General features: G+C 44.3%; 1 protein-coding gene across 1 annotated transcript in view; it reads left to right on the forward strand.

Moving 5' to 3' along the window:
• Positions 1-18,802, forward strand: part of VSTM4 (V-set and transmembrane domain containing 4) — a 90,478-nt gene that overhangs the window by 48,350 nt on the left and 23,326 nt on the right. Inside the window, exons 6-7 of the mRNA XM_081226319.1 lie at positions 13,423-13,529; positions 14,920-14,981. Coding sequence (XP_081082445.1) covers positions 13,423-13,529; positions 14,920-14,981 — 169 coding nt within the window. The remainder of the gene's footprint in view (positions 1-13,422; positions 13,530-14,919; positions 14,982-18,802) is intronic.

The following is an 18,802-nucleotide window of genomic DNA, read 5'->3' on the forward strand; positions in this document are numbered from 1 at the left end:
AGCTGCACCTATTCAGAGCTGGTGCTGAGGCTGGAAGTACAGCGGAGATGTCACCCAAGCCTGGTGGGCATTAGAGTTTGGTCTCCCCCAGCCCTGCGATGCCTGCCAGAGGTCAGAGATGACCACAGAGTCCTGCTTAAATGCTGCCCCCTCTACCCGCTGGTGCTGTCAGTGAAACTGGTTGGGCGCCTGAGTTGAGCGCTCCCTGTTGGCGTATCTCCTGTCGGGCCAGCCCACAGATCTGCCTCTGGAAAAGCCTGCCTCTTCTAGTCCACTGCACCCCAGGACCCTGCAGGGGCCAGGCCTGCACCCATGAACCTGGTAGCAGGTGCCCTTCTGACTTGCATTCATCTTTCTATTAGAACCTCATGCTGATTTGACCTAGTGCAGCCCATTCCCTGCGACAGGGCCTCGCTTGTGAACTGGTCAATCCTTGCCATTTTAACTGGCCTTGACCCGAATTGTTCTCTGCCTCTGCAGCCCAGGCATTTTTTTGTTCCGTCCCTGTTGTGCCAGAGGGCTCCCAGATCCCGGCTCCTTCATCTGTGCTATGGCAGTGGGCAGCCGGGCCCTGGAGTCTCAAGCTGTGATCGGAACAAATGTCCTTCTCTGTCCTCTGACCACTTCCTCCTAAGGGAGAATGGGCAGGGAGCACAGGACCAGGGCAAGATGCCAGGAACAGAAACCCTCAGGCAGGGGAGGGACTCTCAGGAAGAGGCCGCATGCTGGCGCTGAGGCTGTGGTCACTGAGACAGGGACCTTGCCAAGTGACTGGGGCAGAACCTGGGGACTCTAGGGACTTCCGTGACTTACTGAGAGAAGCTCAAACAGAAGGAAAACAAGTCTCATCTCGAATGTGTGTCATCCTTGAAGTCGGAGGTTGCCATTTCCTGGGAGGGGCGGCCTTGACCTGTGGGGCTGGGGACAGTTCCTTTCTGATGGCAGAGTGCTCTCTCCCGGAGCAGAGACCCAGGCCTTAGTGAGCTGCTCAGGATTCTGCAAGATTTTAAGCGTGCCCTCCCTGGGGAAAGCAGCCCTGAGAGCAGCTCAACTGGTAGGTATGAAACTGTACCCCAGAGTCCCGGAAAATCAGATTTTAGTTGAAATGCCACCAATTTCATAGAGTTATAACGTGTTTTCATACCATGATACCTCCTCAGTGCACTCAGATGCCTTTCTTCAAGTTCAAGAAAATTGTCAAGAGGGTGGACGGGGGCACCTAAAAGGCGATTCCCAGCCAGTACGTTTCCTGACCTTTTGCTTGACCTCTTCTTATGGGTTTGAGATAATAAATTTTTGCAGATGGGAGAAATTAAAATGGACATTGTGTCACCTGTGCTGATGCAGTTACAGCTGAAGTTGTGTAAGCTTTCTTCATGTTTTCTGGTGCATACACTTTCTCAAGGATAAAGAGTCAGGGCCATAGACTATTCACATGTTGGATAGATTACAGGCACAGTTTTACTGTACTTTGTGAGCTTAGTTTAAAGCATTTTTCAGTCTTTTCTGAACCATCAGAGATTTTTAAACATACTCCCACAGTCGAAGTATGGGATTTAATAAGTGATTTGTTCAGGATTTAGAGTGAAGGCAGAGATGTGATTTCAAAGAGAATATGAAAATATATGCTCAAAACTAAGATATGTAACTACTTGCTTCATTTGTATAATATTGAATAGTAGCAGTGTTATAAAACATTTATTCCTTCTGTGAAAGGCAATCTGCTGTGATGGTTAAAGATTCTGTGGCCAGGCTGCCTCAGTTCACATCTGGGCTCTGCCACTGATTGCTGTGTGCCTTTAGCTAATTTTTCAACCTCTCTGATAAAACCTCTCTGATACAATAATTGTCCTAGCATATAGTGTGTTGGGAGGATTTCACGAGTTAGTCTGTATAAAGTGCTTCCAACAGGTAAATGGTGAGTTCTATGCAAATGGTTCTGTTATTATTCAGTCAATACTTACGATTGATTCTTCTGTAAGCTTGTAAGGCCCATAGAACAAGGATGAAATAACACACAGCCCATGCCCTGAGGTCTGCCTCTAGTGGGAGACCCAGAGAAACAAGACCGTGGCAGCACCCGTGGGATGCCCACGGAGCTGTCACGGACACCCAGAGGAGGTGCTCCTAACTCTGTCCCAGGGGTCTTTGGGTGGTAGGGAAGGCTTCCTGGGGGTGAAATCTGGGCCAAGTCTTGAAGGGTGAGTTAGCGCATTATAGGAGAAGAGGGTTGGGGGAGGGCAGCACCCAGAACTGGGGAGAGAAAAGCACCGCGGATGAAGGGACTTAGTCCATGGAGGTGAGGAACCCTGGAGATTCAGGGCAGAGCAGCAGGGAGGTGAGGCTGGAGCTGGTGGCAGGGCCAGATGCCAGGGGATGGTAGTCATCATAGTAATAACAATAACGGAGCCACACTGTTATTAAATGCCGTGCCCTGGCACAGTGCTAAGCATGGGACACACACCATCTTCTTCCCGCCTCACAACAACCCCATGAGTGGGTGCTGTGATTATCTCCATGCTACAGGTGAGAAACCAATACAAAAAGTGTCGATGTTGGTGAGGTCTCCTGGCCAGTGAGAGGAAGAACAGTGAGGGCTGCCAGCCCAGACCACCTGGCTCCAGGGCTCACACATTAGCATAGGTGTGCTGGGAAGCTTGGATCTGACTGTGAGAGCTTTGGTGTTGGCATTCACACAAACGAACAAGAAGTAGATGCTGCAGAAATGTTAGGGCAATGGAAGGAGAAGCGGGAAGGGTTTGGCTATCGATGCTGGGGATGGCTGCAGCTTCCCTGCATCCCTTGACTTTGAAAAGTGCATCCCTCTGGTCATAGGCATCGATTTGTGGGTGTCTGAGCCTCTGTCCACATTCAGCTGAGCAAGCAAGGGGGTGAAGGCAGGGATGGCAGACTTGGGTGTGTGTCTCCTGACCTTCCTCCTGCATCCCTGACATCATTTCTGTGCAGTCTTGTCCTCGCCCCACCCCAGGGCTCAGGCTCAGCTCCCTCCTTCCAGAGCCCTAGGCAGAGACAGGCATGAGGAGGACAGGCCTGTGCGATGGGACCTGGTTGTCATTCCTGGAATAACGTGACAAACATCCACCTGGTTTTAGTGTCAGTTTGAGCTGTGCTACTCAGCAGCTTGGTGATGTTGGACCAGTCACTCAGCTTCTCTGGGAATATTTCACCCTCCACAAAATGGGCACAAACCTGCCTTTGTCCCTATGGCTCAGGGTCGTTGTGAGGATTCAGTGAGATAATACCGGCTGTGGACTAATTCCTCATAATTACTCACGGAGTGCCCGTGTACCTCTGCAGCTGAACACTTTATGGGATTTACTTCTAATCCTCATAAAAACCCTGCAAGGTACAAATTAATCTCCCCAGATTAAGAACATGAATAAAACTGCCAACTCTTAGATGAAGAGCTAGCCCTCTGTACTATTTACGGACCTTTTGATTCCAGGTAACAGAAAAGCCAGCTCAGATGGTCTTACCCAGGAAGGGACTTGGCTGGTTCACCTGACCGGGGATGCTGCAGTGGGTGGGCTTTGCTCCGGGGGCACAGGGTCCTTAGGGCAGTGGCTTCTGCTCCCAGCCCTTCTCTGGGCAGTGCTGCCTCCAGGCTTTGATGTGTCCTCAGGCCAGGCCAGCTCCCCTTGGGAAGGGAACGGTGGCAGCACGTGCTTTCACCCCTGGCCTCACGAAGGAGTCATCTTGCTTCCTAATGAGCAAACACAACTGAACTCACTGTTATGGGACCAACCTGAACCAAGCACTAAGGCCAGAGGATAAAACTTTGCCGAGCAGGGGGTGGGGGTCAGTGCCACCCAAACATGTGTCTTTAGCCCTAGGCGGCAGGGAGTGGATGCTGGGCAGGTAACCCCAGCGACCTCTCCTTGCTTTTATTCTTATGACCCAAGACCAACACTACACAGAACTGCTAAATTTTGGGTGGCCCAAAAGGTTCGTTCAGTTCTTTCCGTAAGATGGCTCTAGTAGCGCTTAGTTGTCTTTAACTTCATTCGAAACAATTTTGTTAGATCGTGTGTGACAGCTGTCATATCAGCGTGCATTTAAAAAAAGACATCAAAATTGGTGGACTTTTGTGTAGCCTTTTTAATATTGAAGTTGGAAGAAAAAAAGCAACATTTTCGGCATATTATGCTTTATTATTTCAAGGAAGGTAAAAATGCAACCGAAATGCACAAAAAGATTTGTGCAGTGTATGGAGAAGGTGCTGTGACTGATCGAACATGTCAAAAGTGGTTTGTGAAGTTTCGTGCTGGAGATTTCTCACTGGACGATGCTCCACGGTCAGGTAGACCAGCTGAAGTTGATAGCAATCAAATCGAAACAATAATTAAGAACAATCAACATTATACCACATGGGAGACAGCCAACGTACTCAAAATATCCAAATCAAGGGTTGAAAATCATTTACACCAGCTTGGTTATGTGAGTCTCTTTGATGTTTGGGTTCCACGTAAGTTAAGGGAAAAAAAACCTTCTTGACCATATTTCCGCATTCGATTCTCCACTGAAACATAATGAAAACGTTCTGTTTTTAAAACAAATTGTAACAGGCAATGAAAAGTGGATGCTGTACAATGTGGAACCGATGAGATCATGGGGCAAGGGAAATGAACCACCACCAACCACACCAAAGGCCGGTCTTCATCCAAAGAAGGTGATGTTGTGTATATGGTGGGATTGGAAGGGAGTCCTCTATTATGAGCTCCTTCCGGAAAACCAAACGATTAATCTCAAGAAGTACTGCTCCCAGTTAGACCAACTGAGAGCAGCACTCGACGAAAAGCAACCAGAATTAGTCAACAGAAAACGCATAATCTTCCATCAGGATAACGCAAGACTGCATGTTTCTTTGGTGACCAGGCAAAAACTGTTACAGCTTGACTGGGAAGTTCTGATTCATCTGCTGTATTCACCAGACATTGCACCTTCGGATTTCCATTTATTTTGGTCTTTACAAAATTATCATAATGGAAAAAATTTCAATTCCCAGGAAGACTATAAAAGGCACCCAAAACAGTTTTTTGCTCAGGAAGATAAAAAGTTTTGAGAAAACCATAATTCAAAAAGAGACATGTACCACAATGTTCATTGCAGCACTATTTACAATAGCCAGGGCATGGAAGCAACCTAAGTGTCCATCGACAGATGAATGGATAAAGAAGATGTGGCACATATATACAATGGAGTATTACTCAGCCATAAAAGTAAATGAAATTGAGTTATTTGTAGTGAGGTGGATGGACCTAGAATCTGTCATACAGAGTGAAGTAAGTCAGAAAGAGAAAAACAAATACTGTATGCTAACGCATATATATATGGAATCTCAAAAAAAAAAAAAGAAGGTTCTGATGAACCTAGGGGCAGGACAGGAATAAAGATGCAGATGTAGAGAATGGACTTGAGGACCCGGGGAGGGGGAAGGGTAAGCTGGGATGAAGTGAGAGAGTGGCATGGACATATATACACTACCAAATGTAAAATAGATAGCTACTGGGAAGCAGCTGCATAGCACAGGGAGATCAGCTCAGTGCTTTGTGACCACCTAGAGGGGTGGGATAGGGAGTGTGGGAGGGAGACGCAAGAGGGAGGGGATATCGGGATATGTGTATACATATAGATGATTCACTCTGTTATACAGCAGAAACTAACACAACATTGTAAACCAATTATACTCCAATAAGGATGTTAAGAAAAAAAAAGTTTTGGGAAGATGGAATTATGAAGTTGCCTGACAAATGGCAGAAGATAGTGGAACAAAAGGGTGAATACATTTTTCAATAAAGTTCTTGGTGAAAATGAAAAATATGTCTTTTATTTTTACTTACAAAACTGAAGGCACTTTTTGGCCCACCCAATATTAAGGAAGCACCTCCTGACCTTACCAGTTAGTGTTCAGAGATTTCAAACTTACAAACTAAACCACCTCCAAGCCTTTGTGCAGACTCTGTGAAACAGGCAGGGACCACAAAGGATGAGCTCTCATGGTGAGGCCCAGCAGAACCTCTGAGGGGATGTAAACCATTTATGATGAAAGGCCATGGGGAGGCTGTGGACAGGGAGGTGCCTTGGCAACTGCCTCATGAAGGAGCAGCTTTTATCCTGGTGCTCTTCACAAAATGCATGCAAAAATGTCATACATAGGATGAAAGCTGCAGAATGTAGTGCATCAGGACCCCCGGGGTCTGCAGGTCCCTTCTAGGTGCTCCCACTCTGGCACAGGTTTCTGAGAACCCTGCCATGTCCGTCCAGTCCCTATTCAAGGACTCAGAGAGCAGATTCCATAATAATGATGATCATAATGCTGGTAAGATAGTAATAGGTGACACAACATACCAGATGCAGTTCTACGTGCTTGACGTGTATTACTCATTTATGAGAAAGAGTCATCTCAAGGGAGGCACCATTCGTCTGCCTCGAAAGTTAAGTTCTGTAACTTGTACGCAGCTCCTTGGCATGTGCTGTCAATTGACCTCGTGTGGCAAGGAAAGCCCGTGGAGCACTTTCAAAAGCCTAGAGCGAGATGTCAGGAAACTCGCCCTATTTGCACTAGTCCTTGGCCTTTATCAACGGCAGCTACCTTGGGCGGGGGACCAGTCATTGTAAATGACAGTGAGGTGCTAACATAGTTGTTGAGACCTGCGTTCCTCCTGCAAGATTCCACACTTGACATTGCAGGGCACAAGGTTATAGGGTGACGAGTGTGTCGCGGGCAGTCTCAGAAAGGCAGCCTGGAGCTGCTCGGAGAGGGACTGAGGAAGCCCTCTGGGGGTCCTGGTGAGTTCTCACAGTCTGAACTGAGGTGTGCAGGATGGAGGAAAGGAAGCACGTGGACACTCCGGAAGGTAAAATGGATCAACGGAAACACTTTCAAAGCTGGTGTGGGAGCGGGAAGGGTTCAGGGAGGGCAGGCCCAGAAGGATGCTGACAGGGCCAGGTTGGCACATCTTCCTCAGCCCTGCTCGTGGAGGGCTTTCTGGGTCGGGATCTTTTGCCCGACAGACCACACTTGGCATCCCAGCCATCCCAGTTCAGGCCACACTGAAACCCTCTGCAGTATGTGATGGACAGCTTTATGCCAGAATGAGGCTACTCTGCTCATTCAGCCGGAAACGGGATTGAACAGACCCCAAGGGGGCGTAGTTCATATGTGGAGGCACAAAGCTTGTCCTGGATCCAGGGAAACACCAGGCATCTGGGGGATGAAGGTTGGGTGTCTGAATGCTCCTTGGTGGGAACAGTTAACTGCTCCTCTGGTGTATCCCAGTGAGGCAGGTATTTGATGGAGGGGTGGCACTCCTTATGCACAGGCGCTGTGGGTTCAGTATGAGGGCGCTTTGAGCTTACATTCACTTATGAAAGCAAGGTGTGCCTGGTTCTTCATTTTAAAAATGTTCCTTGGTGGGTTCATCTCAGTTTATACTTTTTTTTTTTTTCTGCTCCCAGACACACTTAGTTGTAGAGGCAAAGAATTTCCACATGGCGGGCCTGCCCACACCCACCTCCCTTTGGGCAGCTGATATTGTTTATTTCAGACAATCCCAGGGACAGGCATGTGTTCCCCTCCTTCTCTACCCAATCTTGGGCCAGGATGGCCCTTGGTCTTGGGCACCAGTCACTGCTCCTGCCTCCAGGACCCTAGCACTCGGGCTGGCCCCTCTTCCTCCCACCAGGGCAGGGCTTTGAGCAGCTGTAACAGTCCTGGATTTATTATAGACTGAAAGTGCAGTGGAATGCTGATATCGCCTTCCGGTACCTTTTTGGGGAGCTGGTTTAAGCCTAGAGCAGCCATTGTGGATCTGGCTTGATTGACCTTCTTCCTGCCCTAGTTCTCTTGTTCTCTGTTGTCTGGGCTGGGCTCAGAGTCCTTGCTTCAGGGCCAAGGAGGCAGGTCCACCCGGATCAGATCCCAGATCTCCTGCCTGGACCTCTCCGAGGCTTAATTTTCCCATCTGGGCGGGTCAGAGATTATGGATGTCAGGCACTTTTCACAGTGCTTTGCATAGGGTAGACAGACATAGCTCTTACTAACTTTGGCTTCTGCAAAATACGATTGCTCACAATTTGTTCAGTGCCTGGTAAAATCCAGGTTGCCTGCTTTACCTAGTGTCCTGGAGTGGCCACCCATTGCTCAGGGGTTCAGCCTTTCTCTACGCCCTGCTCGCCTGCTCTGTCCTGCTTGGCACTTGTACAGCACTGGTACGTCTGTGGCTCTAGCAGGGTGCACTGTGCTCCCTCGGCAGAAAGATTTTCTGATCAAAGTTGAAGTTGAAGTTTGTGCTTCCCCTCAGGGCCAAGACATGGCATCATGAGATACCCAAGTAGCAGAATTGTTTTCCCTGGGTAACACCATGACATGCCCCTACCCCCCTACTGCATCTACATGATGGAGATTAGGATCCATGCTGTTTAGCCATTTCATGCCCCATCTAATTTAGGCTGAGCTTTCTTATCTAACCCTAACTATAACCCTGTGAGATAGATAGCAAGGGTACATCTTCCCATCTTACAGGTTGGGGGATGCGGCCCAGGGAAGTGAGTGACTTGCCCTGTATCACCTCTCTAGTCAGAGTGGAAGCAGATTTAGTGCAGGCTTTCTGCCCCTGTCCAGTGCCCGTTTTGCTAGATCCAGCCACTATGTGCCACGGAGCAGAGGTGCCCAGTCTTTGTGGGACAGAGACTCCTATGAGAGGCGGCCAGGCCGGAACTTTGTACATGTCACAACAAGGGTCCCACATGTGCACCTCCTGCCCCACCCTTGTTGGAGCCAGAAAAACAGCCCTGTTCCCCACAAATAGCACTTCTCTCCAATCACACAGCTCTCTAATTTAGCTGGAGTTTCCGGCCTATTTTCTATCTTCCTTGGTTTGACTGGCTCCAGCAATGCCCACTCCCTTGTGTCAGACATAAAATACAGTCCTGTTGCAACCCAAGACGTAGAATAACTTTTCTCGTAAGTGAATCATAAGACGGACTTTGTCAAAAATTCCTACCAGCCCTGCTGGCTCAACGGGAGACGTAAGATTCTGAGGGAGTAACTGTCTATCGTATGTCATTGTGGTGACTCATTGTATCTGAGTGTTCATGATTGAGGTATGAAGTAGAACTAAATGTAGTTTAGTGCAGTTTTACTGTTTTCAAGGAGAATGGTGATGACAAAGCAGATCTTTTTTCAGCTTACTGAAAGCCCTGGGCATAATGGCCTAAGTTTATGATGTCTCAAAATTTTCATTTTATGTTAAAGAGCTAAAGAATTAAAGCCAAGAAAAGAGAAGAGGAAGGGGGGATATTATTTGATTTTGCTGGGTGTGAGGTGCAACTGGGGAGGATAATCCCAACTCAGAGGCAATAGACAAAAGGAAACTATCAAACGATTTTAGCAAAAACAAATGACCATGCATTTAACAAAAAGCCAAAATTCAAAAGTAGGGAAATGTTTGCAATAAGCATGTCAGATTGATGTCAAAGATGCAAACAGATCTATAAGAATGACTCACAATCCTAATAAGTAATAGCAGAAGGTGTCCATACATCATTCATAAATAAGGAAACACAGACAAACACAGGAAATGTTCCTCCTAGCAAGCAAAAAATGCAAGTAAAAGGAGATATCACATTTTTCTTCATTAAGTGAGAAATTTTTTTAACTGATAAATCTGGTGTTAAAAAGGATGAAAAGATAAATGTCCTCATCCATTGACCAAGAGGCTATAAAGCAGTACTAACTTGTCGGAAATCATTTTGACAGTGGGTATTTTTTTTTTTTTTGACAGTGGGTATTGAATAACCTTGAAAATGATCCTCCTCTGTGAACTAGTATTTCCAGGTCTAAGAATCCAAAAACAAAACTCTAAGAATGGAAAACCATTATGCACAAATATATTTATAGCAATGTTATTTGTATATCAAACTGGGAAACAGATGTTTAGACGTCGGGAAGGCTAAGTAAACTGTGGCATGTCTTCTCACTGGAATAGTGGGAGGATGTAACAATATGGAAAATGTAGATTAAGTAAAAAGGAGGATGCAAAATTGTAATACAATATTATTTTTAAAAAAAAAACAATGTATAAGAACCAAGGAAGAGTTGAAACTTATGTCCCCAAAAAGCCTGCATATGGATGTTGACAGCAGCTTTAGTCATAATTTCCAAAACTTGGGAGCAAAAAAGATGTCCTTCAGTAGATGAATAAATAAATAAACCCTGGTACATCCAGACAATGTAATATTATTCAACATTAAAAAGAAATAAGCTATCAAGCTATGAAAAGACATGGAGAAAACTTAAATGCATATTTCTAAGTTAATGAAGCCAATCTGAAAAGGCTACATACTGTATGATTCAAACTATATGTGACATTCTGGAAAAGGCAAAGCTGTAGAGACAGTGAATAGATCAGTGGTTGCCAGAGGTGGGGGAGGGAGGGATGAACAGGAAGAGCACAGAGGAATTTTAGGGCATGGAAGCTATTCTGTATGATACTACAGTAATGGCTACATTATAAATTTGTCCAAACCCATAGAATGTACAACACCAAGAGTGAACCCTAATGTAAACTGTGGACTTTGGGTGATGATGTGTGTCAAGGTAGTTTCATCAATTAAAACAAATGTACCACTCTGGTGGGGATGTTCATAATGGGGTGGTCAGGGGTCTATGGAAAATCTCTGTATCTTTTGCTCAATTTTGTTGTGAACATAGAACTGCTCTAAAAAATAAAGTCTTTTTAAAAAAATAAAACAAGGAAGAGGAAAAAGGCTGGGAATATTTATGAAGGTCATGTTTTGGTTACGATAGACTTATTTTCTTTCGTCTCCATGCTTGTAATTACCATTTTAAAACATGAACGTGCATTAATTTATAATGGAAAGAAAAAATAAACATTTCAAGAGTTTAAAAAGCTAGGAAATGAAGCTATATGTGTGGTTGTGTATTTAAACAGTTCTGAGGGTTTCTGATCCCTTGTTTTCTCTTTGTGGCCAGAGTTTTGTAAACACACATCCCTTTTAGCTATTTGTAAATTTACACAGTTGACCCTGTACTCTAAAGCCATGGCCAGTTAGAATTTCTGTTCCCAATAAAAATAAGCTATCTTTGGGGACTCTCAGTGTGAACTGTATTCTTGGAAATTTCCCCACAGCATGACTCAGTCTTTGTTTATTTTTAAAACTCCAGGACTATATTAGAATAGTCTGTTTTCTTTCATTAAATATATGTAAATATTTATTAGTGTTTACTGTTTTTCACAGATTATACAATCACATGATTTAATAATTAAAATTTAAAGTTAAATAATTAATTTAAAATATATGTAATAATAATTCAATTATATAATAATATATTATTATATAGTATAATTATTAATTTTATTATTATTATATTATATTATATTATGTAATATGTAATAATAATAATGAAAAATAATTCTCCTTGTCCAATCTTCCTTCTGTTTCCTCAGCACCCCTATTTTAAGGAACCACTATTTTTAAATTCTTGTGAATATTTCCAAAGTTTCTCTATTTGTGTACATAAATACTAATATGTATTATTTTCCTGTATTTTTATACAAAAGAAATGACACATCTTACACATTGTCCAACACCTAGCTTTTTCACTTAACAATGTGTCTTTTCTTATAGCTTCCTCATTCCTCATTACAGTTACAAAGGACCCCATGTGTGGATTTGTGGATTCACCATAATTTCCTTAACCAGTCCCCCACTGATGGACAGTTGGGTTGTTTCTAATCTATTGCTATTACCAACAGGACTATAATGACTTATATGTACATTTCATACCCATGCAAAGATATCCACAGAATAAATTCCCAGAAGTGAAATTGCCGGGTCACAGAATATAAGCCTCTGTAATTCTGATAGCCCCTGTGATCCTGATTGCCGAATTACTCTCCATCAGGAAGGGTTTACACTTGTACCAGCAATACTTCTGAGTGCCCGATTCCTCACACCCCTGCCAAAAGAGCGCTTTGCCTTACGTTTGATTGTTGCCATTCTGATATGTGCAGAAAGAAAGTGCAGTACATTTTAATTTGGCTTTCTCTTTCTTGAGGAAGTTTTAGCATGTTTTCTTAGGTACGAGCCCTTCCTCTTGTGTGAAAACTGTTTACCACCTTCATTCATTTTGACTATTAGGTCATATCTTATGGATTTCTAGAAATCCTTTGTATTAGGGAGATCAAGGGAGTTACCAAGCCTGTCTTGGTAACTGTACCTACCTGGCTGGAATATGTGCCTGAGGACAAGAGATTCCAAAAGAGGCTGCCCTCTGGGTTGCTGGAGCCATAGGATGCATTTGAAATAAGACGATGGCCATTCAAGGAAGTGCTTGGACTCCACCCCACAGGTAGCATGGAGAACAGGCTTCACATCAGGCCAGTCTGGGTTTGCAGCTTTCGTGTTGTCTGCTTACAAACAGTGTCACTTAGAGCAAGTCACTTAGCGTCTTTTTTTTTTTTTTTTTTTTGCGGTACGCGGGCCTCTTACCGCTGTGGCCACTCCCGCTGTGGAGCACAGGCTCCGGAGCCTGTGTGGCCCAGCCGCTCCATGGCATATGGGATCCTCCTGGACCGGGGCACGAACCCGTGTCTCCTGCATCGGCAGGCGGACTCTCAACCACTGCGCCACCAGGGAAGCCCCACTTAGCATCTTTGAATCTTGGTTTTGTTACCTGTAATGTAAGGCTTACCTATTACTTTGTGTTACAACGATAACACATAGAATCTGATACTACAGTGATTACACAGGTAACCACCCAGATAATTGAAAACACTCACAACACTCCTGAGGGTTAACTCAGTCTTTACCTTAAAGGTGAAGGTTCATACAGCAGGAGGAGAAAGTGTGAACAATCATGGGGGACCCTAGGGACTCCCAGCTGCAACTCCCCAGGGTCCCTTCTCACTTGCACAGGTGCTGCTCTGTCTCTGGATTGTGAACCACAAAGATGTGTGCAGGGAACGTTGGTTTTAGGGGAGCTCAAGGAGAAGTTTTTAGTGATATCTTAATATCCTACTGGTGATGTAACCAAGCCAGACTGTGTAAACCCATTAACCAGGTGTAAACAATCTCTACAAACAATCTGTACATCCCAAAACAATGTAGGCAAGCTGGCCCTGGGTCTCTCCAGAGATTTTAGAACTTTACACAGCACATTACAAATCCCTAACTAGCTCAACTCATCATCCTTAGCCAAGGGTCAGTACCAGACCTCCAGCCATCCCTGGAGATAGGCACAGAGTGATCCAGTCCAGCTCTAAGAGTACCCTACCTTACACTCAGGTACATGGGGTACTCGGAAACTATTGCTTCCTTTTCCTTTCCCCGGAACAAGCCTGCCTTTGCCTTCACCAGGACCTTTTTCTTCTCCAGCTCAGGGGAGACTGTCACCAGCGTGACCAGCTTGGTCCCACTGCAGCCCAAGAAGGGAAAGAGGCGGAAGGAAAAAGCTGACGTTCCTCCCGCAGTCCCTGCCAAAGGTAGGAAGCCAGCCAGCAGTCATCCATGTGGAGAGCACCTGGGGTCTGATGTGAGATCAGGACAGGAGAGTAGGCAGGTGGAGGATGTGACATCCCTGATTATATGGTCTGGAGAACCCCACCTAGATTCTGGTCATAACTGAGCCCCGTCCCTGAGGTGGGCTGGGGGCATTGCCATTGGCCACGCATGGCTTTAGCAGGGGTCAACCTCTACAGACTATTCCACGGTGTATTTCCCTTTGAAGTACTAACATGCTCTGCACATAGCAGGGTGGACCTAGGGGGTGTCAGCATCCTCTTGGTTCATTCAAGGGAAAGAAGGCTCTGTGATTTTCCTGAAAATAAAAACCAGGTGTGTAATTTATTTTGGATTTGTTCTGGGGATTAAAATGAGGGTTATTACCTGATTCCAATTATGACTTAGAGCAACATAAATGAGGAAGATGGGCATTTCCTGAGGCGAGAAGTAAAACTGTTTATAAATCGTTCCTAAAATAACTGTGGCCAATTTAGGAGAAGGTCATACATCAAAGGATTTGATATACAGTTAGGAGTACAAGGGTTGCCCAGGTGAATAATTTAAGAACAAGACAGGATCCATTTTATCCCTCAACTGGGGCTTCCCAGGATGGCCCCTTGGCACCCTTTGCGCCCTGTGGTGGAAGGCAGTGGTGCTGAGACTGAACGTATACTGGGTGGACAGAAGGGGCTGGGAGGCATGAGCATCCTGCGAGGCAGGACGCTTGTGGATCTGGGGAGGGAAGGGAGCTGTCCCTGCTCTGCGCCAGGCGTTGTACTGCTGTATCACCTCATTCAATCAGCATAGATGGTGCCCTACTTTATGAAAGAAGAAAATGAGACTCAGAGAGCCACGTGGTTGAGCCTGGCTTTGAGTTCAAGTCCCAATTCATCTAAATACTAGGTAGTTACCTGATGTTAGAAGAAGAGCCTCGGTTTCCTCCTCTGTTAGGTGGGGACAATAAGACCCTCCTTGCTGACCTCCCGGGGCAGCTGTGAGGGTCAAAGGTCACCGCTGTCAGCGTTAGCATGCAGCTAGGAGGAAGCCCCAGGGAAGGTCCCAGCCTCAGCCTTTACCAAGTGCACCTGGTTCTCACCTGCACATCTGACCTCTTTGTAGCTGGCGGTGTTTTATGCTGTGGTTTTGTTGACCTTGTTGAGAGGAGAGGATGACGTATCCAAAGGCTAGGAGAGGATCACCCTCCCCCGAGGGGCACCAGTCCAGCTGTTACCTGGATCAGAAACTAGAGTTCCTCCACGAGGACAGGAAGTGGCCCTATGTCCGAGGCTCTCTGTCTGTGGTGCTCATGATATGTGGGTTTTAAGAGTCCTGGGGGGAATTGCAAACTAAACCTTTGATGTGCTTCCACAGCTCCCATCGCTGCCCCGTTCCATAAACCGAAGCTGCTGAAGCCACAAAGGAAAGTCGCCCTGGTGAGTAACCACATTCTCTGTGTTGTCCCCTCAAGCCCTAAACACAACTCTGGTCCAAGGAGAGTACCTTTATTGACTGAAAACATGCTCCAAGTTCTTGGTGCTTTGTTCCCAAGCAAAGGCATTCTCTCTTCTTGGGTCAGGTTTTGAGTCAGCTTTTCTCCATAGCTAGTTCCCACAGAGCGGCTTTTTAAAAATCCAAATGGAATTACTTTTCATTATCAATGCTCCTTTTTTGAAAAGAAGGGGAAAAAATCGCACTCAGAAAGGTATAAAATAGAAAGTGGACCAGCTTGTATAAATTTGTCTTGATAACCACTCTGAAGAGACTGCTGAAGAACTTTCCAGAAAACATGTTATACTTTTCATTTTGAAACAATTTCAGTTTTACAGAAGAGTTAGAAAGATGGTACAGAGAGTTCCCGTCTACCCTTCGCCCAGCTTCTCCTAAGCTTAACTTCTCACATAGCCATGGTGTATTTGTCAAAACTAAGAAGTTACCATCAGCACATTACCATTAACTGCACTCCAGACTTGGATCAGAGTTCAGCAGTTTTTCCACGAATGTTCTTTTTCTGGTGCAGGATCCCATCCAGGCTGTCACGTCGCATTTCGTGGTCTTGTCTCCTTAGTCTCCTCCAATCAGGGCCAGCGCCTCCGTCTGTCTGCTTCTACAGCCTTGACACTTTTAAAGAATAGTAGCTGCATTTTTTACAGTGTCTCTTGATTTGGGTTTCTCTGAGGTTTTCTGATGATTAGAAATGAGGTTATGGATTTGAGGGAAGAACAACACAGAGGAGATATGCCTTTCTCATAGCGTCCCATGGAGCAGACGTGCTATGATGCTGACCGTGACCACTTGGTGAAGGTGGGTCTACCAGGTTCCTTCAGTATAAATCACTATTTTTCCCTTTCCATACTTTATTTGTTAGAAGCCAGTCATTAAGTCACTGGTCACACTCAAGGGGAGGAGAGTGAAGCGGCACCTCCTGAATTCAGGAAGGGGTCTCAAAGACTTTGTGGACACATATGAAGACCACCACAGTAATTAATAGGTATTTTAGGGGAGATACATCAAGTCTGTGCAAATAGCCTGTTTTTCCTTGAACTTTCATCTACTCGTTTTAGCATTCATCCGTGGATTTTGCTTGCAGCACTTATTACTATGGTGAACTGATGGTGATTTTCTGTTTTCCTCAATCCATCTCCATTTACTACTTGAAATTCTTCTGTAAGGAAGAGCTGGATCCCTTTCCTCATTGACTTATTCAGTAATTTCTTTATATCAGTATGGATGCATGAAGATTTAATTTCTTTTAAGTTTGTAATCGTATTGTTATTTATTTTGTTGCCAATTTTGTTCAGCAGCTGTGTATTTGTGTGTGAGAGAGAGAAAGAGAAAGAGGGAGAGAGAGGCAGAGAAACTGGCAAACCAATTTTAAAATGTGTATGTAAGATAATAAGATTATCTTGGCCTTGCGGAGGGCCAAGATAATCTTGAAGGAAAAGAACAAAGTGAAGAAATTATATACCAATCCACAAGATTTATATTAAAGCCATAGTAATTAAGCTGTATAGTAAGTAATGGTATTAGCACAAGAATAGACAAACCAAAGGAACATAATAAAGAGCCCCAAACATATCTACATATGTATTGTCACTTGATTTTATGACAAAAGTGACATTGCAGTGCAGTGAAGAAAGGATTATATTTTCAGTATACACTGATGGGTCTGTAGGATCTCCACATGAAAAACAATGATCCATAACCTGTACTTCACACCACACACAAAAATTAATTAGAGAAGGTTCATGCACTTAAGTAAGAAAGGTAAAAATAAAACTCCCTAAAATTAGCTTATCTACATAAGGTCAGAGCAAGCAAAGATTTGTAAACAAGACATGTAATGTATGAGCCATAAAGGAAGAGATTGAAAACTTTGGATTACATTAAAATTTAGAAGGTCTATTCTGATTAAAGATATCAGTACAAGAATGAAAAGGGAAGCCACCTATGGGGAGAGTGTACCTGCCACGTGTATATTTGATGAAGGCTTCTTACCTAGCACTTGTGAACACCTACAAATCAATAAAAAAGAAAAAGGCAACACTACAAAAAAATAGGCAGAAGTCTTAAACATGTGCTTCACCAAAGAAGACATACAAATAGCCAGTCAGCACGTGAAAAGTATTTAATCTCATTGGTGTCATGGAAATGGAGGTTAGAAGCAGAAAACCAGTTCACATCTACCAGGATGGCTACAGTGAAATACTTATATGGTTTCCTTTTCTTTTGTGCCTGTTTTTCTCTGATCCATTTGGAATTTAGGAATGGCTCCAGTTTTATCTGTCATTCTTTTTTGTCAGATTCTTTTTTATTTAACTTTATGTTTCATATTTCAATAATCGCTACTTGCCAGTTTCATTATACTTCATCACTACATTCTAAACAATTATTTACACTTAACTTTTATTAGTTCTGTTATTATCTTTTCTTGAATCCAGTGTCTTCCCCCCTAAATATATTTGCCTTTACATTTGAGTAGTTTGTCTGTGAATGGAATTCTAGTTTCATAAACATTTTCCACTCTGTTCTGGGAAATATGCTAAGCACTTTGTGTGCATTTCTGTTTACTTCCCATATTGCTCAGCATAAATGCCATGCTCATTACTGTGGCATCTAATGCCTTATATCATGCAAGACACATGTAATTTAAATTTTCCAGTAACCACATTAAAGACGTAAAAACAAACAGGTGAAACCAATTTTCATAATATGGCTTATTTAACCCAATATATCAAAATATTATCATTTAAACATATAACCAGTATAAAAATTATTAATGAAACATTTTAATGCTTATTGTTCTGCTAAGTCTTCAAAATCCAGTGTGTATGTTATGCTTCCTGCACATCTCATTTCAGAACCACAGTTCAAGAGCTTAATAGTCACATTTGGCTATTGGTTACCATACTGGACAGCGCAGCCCTATAATGATCTAGCCCCCATGACCTCTTTGACATGATTTTTACCACTGTCCCCCTTTCTTGTTCCCCTCCCATCATTCTGTCTTCCTTGCTAGTCCTTAAACATACCAAGCATGTTCTGGTATGGCTTTTGTTGTCTTATATGCCTGGACCGTCCTCCCCAGACTATGTCTGTGGCTTATTACTCACCCCTTAGGGTCTCTATTCAAATATCAACTCAGTGGAGAAGCCTTCCTGAAACTCTATATAAAACACCACCCACCCTCTGAAGGAACTCCCCATGAGAGGCATCCTGATGTACTTTTACATGTATCTATTACCTGCCTTTCTCTTCTCAGAATGCAAGGTCCATGAAGGCAGGGAGGTTGTCTGCTCTGGTCAGTGCTGTGTTCTGCACACCAGAGCAGTGTCCAACAGGATGGGGATGTGTGATTTTGCACCCCAGCTTTGTGGAGTAGGTTCTGTCATTGTCCTTTTTTTTTTTTTAACATCTTTATTGGAGTATAATTGCTTTGCAATGGTGTGTTAGTTTCTGCTTTATAACAAAGTGAATCGGTTATACATATACATATGTTCCCATATCTCTTCCCTCTTGCGTCTCCCTCCCTCCCACCCTCCCTATCCCACCCCTCCAGGCGGTCACAAAGCACCGAGCTGATCTCCCTGTGCTATGCGGCTGCTTCATTGTGCTTTTATAGATGGGCACAGTGAGACTCGGAGTCAGTAAGGTGACAGATGGACGACTAACCCAAGGTCATGCAGCTTGTGGGCTGCAGTCAGGACTTGAACCTTTGTCCTTCTGAAGCCAGAGCGTAAGGTTTTAACCAGCTTAA

This window comes from Mesoplodon bidens (genome assembly GCF_964165515.1).
Source record: "Mesoplodon bidens genome assembly, chromosome: 1".
NCBI lineage: Eukaryota > Metazoa > Chordata > Mammalia > Artiodactyla > Ziphiidae > Mesoplodon > Mesoplodon bidens.